Source organism: Athene noctua, chromosome 5, assembly GCF_965140245.1.
Source record: "Athene noctua chromosome 5, bAthNoc1.hap1.1, whole genome shotgun sequence".
NCBI classification, from domain to species: domain Eukaryota; kingdom Metazoa; phylum Chordata; class Aves; order Strigiformes; family Strigidae; genus Athene; species Athene noctua.
This window is the reverse complement of record NC_134041.1, coordinates 56,380,476-56,389,075: the sequence shown is the minus strand read 5'-3', so window position 1 is coordinate 56,389,075 and position 8,600 is coordinate 56,380,476. Positions and strand designations below refer to the sequence as shown.

General features: G+C 36.4%; 1 protein-coding gene across 1 annotated transcript in view; it reads right to left on the bottom strand.

Moving 5' to 3' along the window:
* Window positions 1-280: 280 nt before the first annotated feature.
* Window positions 281-8,600, bottom strand: part of SHOC2 (SHOC2 leucine rich repeat scaffold protein) — a 65,630-nt gene continuing 57,310 nt past the window's right edge. Inside the window, exons 5-9 of the mRNA XM_074907725.1 lie at window positions 7,038-7,226; window positions 5,638-5,760; window positions 3,391-3,528; window positions 2,802-2,919; window positions 281-894 (exon numbers count right to left, since the gene is read on the bottom strand). Coding sequence (XP_074763826.1) covers window positions 686-894; window positions 2,802-2,919; window positions 3,391-3,528; window positions 5,638-5,760; window positions 7,038-7,226 — 777 coding nt within the window. The 3' untranslated portion in view covers window positions 281-685. The remainder of the gene's footprint in view (window positions 895-2,801; window positions 2,920-3,390; window positions 3,529-5,637; window positions 5,761-7,037; window positions 7,227-8,600) is intronic.

Sequence of the window (8,600 nt, the reverse complement as noted above, 5' to 3'; positions counted from 1 at the left end):
CCTGCCAGTTGTTCTGATGAGTGTATGTTTTTAGTATACAAACCGGTTGATAAAAATTCATCAGCAGAGGCATATAAATTCTAGATATAATTGATTAAAACAGAGCAAATCAGAATAAAACAAAATCCAGTGATTTACTCTGACTGTAAACAATATAAAAACACCATTTGCTTCAAATCTCAAAATAAGTTAAAAGAAAATCCCAACCTCAGGACACATGACCCTTTCAGGTTTTGACACACACAAAAAAAAAAAAAAAAAAAAAAAAAAAGGGAGGAAAACAGAAAAGTTCATTATATAAAGGTTATACATTTCTCTTAAATGAAAGTAAATCTAAGCAAAACTATTTTTGTCCCTTAAATTTAAACTTTGAGTTCATTGGCAATTGCTTAAAATGAACTGGCATTTCCAGATTATTCAGACAACTTCCATCAAATTCAGCAAAGAAAACTTAGACAAGCATTTTTACAGAATAAAAAAAAAATCTAAATGGCTATGATTCCTCTATTAGCAGAAACACATAATGCAGTCTTAAATTTGCCTTTTTATATTATTTATATATTTTTATATATATATATATAATATAATATAAACCTCATATATTATATTATATATACATATACAGACAATTACAACATTAATGCAGTTTGTATTTTGTACAGTGTATTGGACAATCCGATTAGCATCAGACCATGGCACGATATGGTCCCTGCATTTTTAGGAACTGAATGATGAAGGAGGGTCCTCCTGCAACAATCTGAGGTGGGAGGTGGCTGAGCGGGCAGTTCTCAATACTCATTATTGACAGTTTGCTGCAAAGAGCCAGCTCAAAGGGAAGGCTGTGCAGATTGGGGTTGTCATTCAAATACAGTTCTTCCAGATTCTCCAGTGTACCTGGTTAAAATAAAACAATACAACATAGTATTTTTTTCATTCATGCAGTTTATAACTTTTAGACAGAAGCTTTAAATCCATCTGAACATTCTTTACTATATAGAATCTTGAGACAGTGACTCATCCAAATTCCTGTTTTCAAGCACAGCAAGTTTTCTGTTCACTCGTACCTAAGCAAGAACCAAGCTTTAGCTTCCCTGTAAAAATATCCATTACTATATCTCCTTTAGATAACAACTGAACTGAGAATACACTGAATAAGAGAACTGAGAGGGGCATCATCGTAACTGTTCAACCAAGTGCTTTGTAATTGCAGGCAACATTGAATAGCTATCTAGTTAGAAGAGCCTAGAAAAAATTTATACCATACAATATCTATTATCTCTTTGAAAATATCTATGCCACACCTTTTATGTAATTAGAACCCGTATATTAAGGACCTGAAGCTGTAACTGTAATGCACCCCAGGAAGAAAGCAGGAGAGATCTTTGCACAGCAGTGAATTTATTAAATGGAACAAACCTGTGTGAAATAATTTTCCTAAATTCAAATTTTATAACTTGCCTCTACTACAGATACTGCAATATAATTAACTAGAAGCTCGAAAACAGAGTAATTTCTTCTTTCTTAAGACCTCTATTCCTCCACAACAATCAAATATCAAAATTAATTCATATCTTTGAAATACACTCCAAACATACGAGTCCTCCTCAAAACAATATCCATTTTCCAATCTTACGTACCATAAAAATCTCCTATAACCTATTTAATCTTTCACAAAAGAAAGCAGTAGCCAGGCCTCAAGGCATGGAAAACCAACAAAAATGAAAGGATATAGAAGAAATAATGAGAAATAGTTGATAGCATGACAGGTGAAGCTGCCACATCTGAAAATAGTTAAGTACTCTTTAATCTGTTAAGACAACCAGCTTTAATAACTAAATTGTATTCCTACAATAGTACTTCAAGTGTGCTTACTGATTTTAATTCCACAGCTGGCTTCCACCCATCCAAACTCTCTCCACTAACTTATGAACTAAATTACAAAGCTCCAGACTTGGATTGTTTTAGGCCCTTCTCACACTGAGGCACATACAATATGAGCAGAAGCTGTAATGGCTCTTTACTAAAGATGCTGGGAGTGACACACTATGCCCTCCCCATCTGCACATCACTGTTTCTGACTACATTTTTCTTTGTGCAGCTTGTCCCATCATTTTTTTTCCTCCATAATAAGCTCTAACTTTAAGATATTAAGTGCTCAGAATCATGCTCTGGACCTATAGGCTTGTGACCAAATATAAAAGAAACCTGGGCTCTGAGTTTCAGATGCTCTGAACCCCACTTACTCTGAATATCTCAAGAATTCTTATCCTCCCTTTCTCTCTGTAGATTTCTTCCTTTTCTTACCTCATTAAGGTGAAAAACAATATGATGATCTATGAGCAGAAGTGTGTGCAGTGGGTCTATCAGCAGAAACATTTGCTTTAGCTGTCTACACCTTACACAAGGTTTTTGTCTAAACAATGGAATTACAGTAGGACTAGTGTGTTTCCTTTCTCTTTCCAAGAACAGGTTTATAAAGTTGAGTGATTGATAATATGCAAATTATGGGAGAATTTAGAGAGAAAAGGAATCTCACCACTCCAAGATAATGTGTGTTCAGCAGCTTTCTGCAGAAGAACTAAAAAAAGCTAGACTGTTGATTTCACTACAGTTCAGCAAGATAAAGATCATACACTATAGAGCTGTTCCTGTGGCCCATGCTTCACATCAGGTTGTGTATATCTAGAAGTTTCAAGTGAATTTTGTGGCCTCTACTTACAAGCAGAGTAGATGCCTATCTAATGTGTCAGTAACTGCTTTGGCTCGGGCATACTGCATAAAACCAGAGAATGGAATCTTACCAATTTCCTCAGGAAGGTGTGTGAGAAGATTCTCTCCAAGCCCAAGGTGAGTCAGATTGGTAAGGTGACCAATGCCTCTGGGAAGGGTGCTCAACTGATTATTAGTCAGAACCAATTTCTAAAGGGAAAAACACGTTTTTAGAAATTAAGTTAATTACTTTTGCTTCAAATGACCACAAGTAACAAGATATACAGCTGATAAAGTGATGGGCTTTAATCTCCAGCATTTGAACAAAGCATTTTCTACCCTTCAACAACATTTCAGACCTCTACTAAGCACCACTAAATGTAAAAGTAAAACAGTGCATAGTAAAACACATGGCTAAATATAAAAGCTTTCATGAACATGACTTGTTCAGTAGTACTCATGGTACAACAGTTAAACTCACCAAAATCTGTTTGTTCAATATTAACTGATAAATCTGGGAAAGAATTAGTGGGGACAGACTGGATGAAGTCACAGAAGATTCTTAACTTTTGGTTCTATGTCCAGTCCCAAATAATTTCCCTCATCAAACTAGCTATAATTAAATCAGTATGGTGTAAATAAAGGATGTAAGATGTTTATCTTGGCCAATTATTGTTTCACCTGCAGATCCTTGAGGTAAGCTATTTCATTTGGCAAGGATTCCAGTTTGTTTTCCTCTAGATCTAACTCCCGGAGTTTCCGTAGATTTCCAATTCCATGCGGAAGTTTCTTTAGGAGATTGTTTGACAAGATAAGAACCTCAAAAAAAGACAAAACAACCAAACACACAGAATTTCAGCAACACAGTAAGTAAATAATAAATTAAGACAGGATCTCTTTATATTTTCAAGTAATGAAGTCAAAGATTAGCCTACATTTAAATTATGGAAGCAAACTGAAAAGATTAGAAAAAGGCAAATCAGTGATTAACATAATTTTTTTAAGACTAATGATACAAATACATCGATTTATGACAGAATTCTGTCAAATGTTGTTTTACATAATAATAAATGCAATGTAAAACCAAAGAACACCCTATTTCTTCAAATGACCAAAGAAAACCAATTTCTTCCTGGACTTCCCTATCATTTTGTTACGCTTCCAGATAGCTATCTCATAACCACGTTTTATATTATTTGCTGTGCTTGCCAAGTCCTCCTTAAAAAGTGTAATACTTCCTCTTCTCCCAATGTCCCTTTGGTTAGGAGCAGCAGCAAGTAAACATACAGATCAGTGCACCTAAGCAGAACACTGCACAGGTATCCCCGGGCTTTCCAAAATGGTCTCCTATCAAACACCTGTCCTTATTACAGTGTTATCCTCTTGTTTTTCTCCACCTTTCTGATAAATACTCTAGATTCAAGAAATGTATCCTTATTTGCAATGTCAGTTAACAGAGTTATTCATTATACCACAAGGAAGTTAACAGCGTTACCCTAGCATACCGTTTTTCTTGCAGTCCTTAGAAGTAATCAAGCCTCATAACAACACAGTGAGTAGTAAGGTAATTAATTACTGATTAAACAGTGCTATTAACTAGTTATTTAACAAGGCACACCGAAATACAAGGATGTGGAAGAGCAGCCAGTGTGGACCTTCATCCTAGCCACACAGAACCCCCTGCTAAGCCAGCCAAGGTTGCAAATGCCTGGCTTCTACCAATCCCAACTCTCACTAGCTTCATGTAACGTGGGAACACCAAAGGCAGGAACAGGATAGAATGCAAGGCTAAAATCAAAGTGAAAATCAAAATTAATAAAAGCCAAAGTCTTAGCATTAGAACAAGAAGTATTTTGGTGGCCCTCCTTTACGCGCTACGATATATGCAGAATGGTAAGAATAGCAATGTTTTAATTGCGTATCAAGAAACAAAGGCAGGAACAGAAAATATTAGCTACATGCAAGGGAGCTGACTTAGCACTACTGTGGGAACCTTCACTTTTATATAAACACTGCCCAAATAGTTCTTTGTATTTGAATCTTTAATTACAGAGAAAAATAGTGCTACGAGGTTTGCCAACCATGCAGCTCTCCAGCTTTGGCAGCCAGCAGACCACCAGCAAACCCAGCTGTTGGAGGTTACTAACTTCCCAATCACATCAATCACAGCCTTAACCTAAAGGGAACCAGACCACTAAATAGCTATTACCCTGACATACAATTCTGCCCCAAACTACAGGAATTATTAATAATTCAGAGCAGCAGTCACGCTGAAAATTTGCAATTTCAAATATGCCATTTGCTGTTTTACTTTAACAGATTTTTCCCAGCAACTTCACAAAGGCTACGAACTCCCCTCAACTGCCCGGACAAGCACCTCTACCTTTACATCCCTCCAAGGCAATTAAGTTTGTCTCTGCTGATGGTACCTTGGGAAGCAGGAATAGGGCACACATCAGGATTAGTTCACAGTTTCAACCTACAAGTTCTTCCTGCTAAAAGGCTGAGAATTCCCATGTGGTTGCCTACAAGGTTCACAGCACTACATTCAAGCCATTTCTGGCTGTAGACCATTTAATTACATTTTTCTGATCCCTGCTGTTTCCATGCTGGTCTCTCCAGGAATCAACTGAGTTCAGTGCCATTGCATTTATAAGACTAACTTTCTCTTGAGAAAAATTAGAACTACATAGTTAAAAATATATATGTACTTAGTCCTTTGTGCAGACACTCATCTAGAACCTAAAGAGCAACATTCAAAAAAGCTGTTGACTACAACCATAAACAGATGCAACACATCTAATTAAACACCATACATAGACATATATATTTGGCTTTATTTGACTCAAAAGTAATATTACTTAAACCTGAAGTAGAAAACGCCTATTTGCAGGGATTCACTTAGCTGTTTGTTTATACTCTTCTCACCTCAAGAGAAACAAGCCCAGATACATCCTCAGGGATTTTTGTGAGCTGATTAGTCGCTAAGTTCAGTTCTACCATACTAGTCCAAGTCCCGAAGTCCAAGGGGAGAGAGGTCAGCTGATTGTCCTGTGATTTAACATATCAAATATTTAGGGTCTGCACTTGCAAGAAGTTGGCAAGGCATCTGAGAGATTAAACAAACTGCTTACAAAATACTTCATAAAAATAGTTGATAATTAAATTGGAAGAATACGATGTAAATAACTGGCCAAGTATTTTTTAAATTCCTCCAAACTTAATAAGCAATCCCGACCTAGAGTTATAGAATTGACTCTGTGTTACTAATATGAACTGAAGTGGAAAAATTCTCAAGATTTCATGTGTCCAAGTAGTTTAAACATTTTTTTGTACCTTCTTTGCTGAGTACAATGGAATGTGTGGGGGGAAAAAAAGAACAGAAAATGCACCATAACTTACAAAGATGCTATCAGCAACACTGGAATCCTAAAAATATATGGAGTTTGCTTTAAAAAAAAAAAAAAGCCCACCACACACACAAAAAAAAAGAAGAAGAAAAAAAAAGAAAACAAACACAACACAAAGGAAATACACCTTAATGGCTCAGAGTGAAAGCATCTGAAATGAATCTGAACATCTTACTGCTCAAAATGCTGCTACAAAATTTTATCTAGACCAGACACCACAAAATCTAAAAACACCCCAGGTCATATAAAGTCCTGGTAAACATGCAAAATTACAAACAGGTATGTGATTAAAAAAAATGGTCTTAATGCAAATTGAGAATCCATTTGTGCCAAAAAATATTCTAAAACAGTAGCTGAGCCTAGATACTGATCAAATATTATTTTTGTTTTAAATAATTTAAGAACTTGACACAAACCCATTCATAGAAAAACATACTCTCTTTTCCCTAGTTCTCTTCACTTTGAGTGTACCTAGCACAGACTTACAGGTTCTTTTTTGTGCTCTACAGCTACTGCCAAAAGTCTCCAAACTTAGGTTTTGAAAGAATATATTAAAAAAAAATATTTTACATAATTTTCTTTATAATCTAAACTGTAACGGGGGGGGGAGAAATAAGCTACACTATATGTTCACATCCCACATGAATATTTAAGAACTTTGCAAGCAACTTTATTTTCATTGTTCAAACTTGAGAAAATGTGACAAAAGCTTAACTAACAAAAATAAAGACAAATAAGTAATAACCTTGATGGTACATTTTTAAACTAACGCAGAATTGTTTCTATATGTGACACCAGCAGTGTCCACCTCAGCGTGATAAATTCATTCCTTGTATCATTAAGTTTGCCAGAATTCATGGAGCAGCAAACAGTGCTCCTCATTGATTTTACACACAGTAGCATGTTTCTGTGACTTACCTTCATGTTCAGCTTACTTAATACTTTAGCTCTAGAGAAAATTCCAAAGGGGATTTTATTGATGCGGTTGTGCTCCATATTGAGAGAGTAGATTGTGGAGAACTGGGACGGGCCACCCACGGGATAGGACTGGAAGCAGTTCCTGGCCAGTGTTAAACTAGTCAGTTTGACAAGGCTGGATAAAAGACCCTGTAGAGAGAAGAAAACCACCCAGGAACTTAGGACAGATTTATTTGAATACATCTCTTTTCCCTCATGAGTCTCCTTAGAAATGTTTTTTCCCCCTCAAGTTCACCCCCTTAATAAGTGTTGCAAAACACATAAACCAGTGTTAAATTTGGTAAAACTTCCATCAGCAATAACCTCTGCTCAGAGTCATCAGTCTTTACCTTATTTCCCCCTTTCTCCTTACATATTTCCAGACACAGAAAAAGCAAAGATATCGCATTTTAAAGCACAAGTTTAGGAGGTTTTGTAACTCCCTTCTCCTCCAAAAGGAATTTTTCTACTACCACATGGCTACACCGTGGGCAGCTCGGAAGGTCACGGCAGCAGCGGCCGGCAGGCGCAGTCAGCAGCGTGTCCATCCGGAGCTGCGGCCCTGGCTCCGGCCGATGCCATCCAACTGCAGCTCGCTCCGTTCTGATCCCTGCTCACAGTTGAGAGTGTGGCCCATACTTCCAGTACAAATCTTTACTAATTTAATAAAAATCCATATTGTGATCACATCTGGTGGAAGTTTCCTTTTTAGGCTGTAACGGTTTCAGATAAACAGACTGGACAGAGAAAAAGAACAGAAAGGGAAGGGTTTGGAAATTCTAGGGTGTTTTCCTGTTTTCAAAATATTCCTAAATAGTTACTACTCCACCTTTTTGGTTTTTTCTCCTTTAAGAAATGAAAAGCAAGAAGCTTGGAGTTAAACTGAATAACAGTGGCTTCCCACTGAATCCAGAGTCTCATTCCACTTCGCAATCTAATTAGATTCTAAAATCTCAGCAGTGCAGATCTCAGAGTTTATCTGTTAGCTACGTGCCAAGCACGTTGCTGAACTGTTGGCATGAATAATGAGATCTAAATTACTGCTGAAGTGTCACCTTTGCTTATTACTATGCCAACTTGAATTCAGCCCTATTTGCTTAAGTATTACAGAAACTGGAGATTTATGCATGGTATTACATACCATAAATAATGCAACATCTGCAATCAGGAATGAATGGTAACAAGATAATGATTTTAACCACATTTCTAATGTCAGTATTTCTGGATTGCAATTCCAGTGCTATATTCATTGTAAAAGCTTTAAGAACACGGCTTTGCTGTTCCACCAGGAAAGCTCTGGCTACTTTTCTAAATAGTTTATTAACATTATTGTAAATAAAACAGGATCAAATAAGGACATGCCTACATGTCACAGCTAAAGCTTTAAGGACTGAAATACAATTCTGGGGGCATCTCAACAAATATTAGTGAAGCAATTTTCCCCCTAAAGATAAAATATTGGATCTTCAAATCAGTATTAATCTAACCTAATCATTAACTAGTATAATCTTTGATTAGGAAATA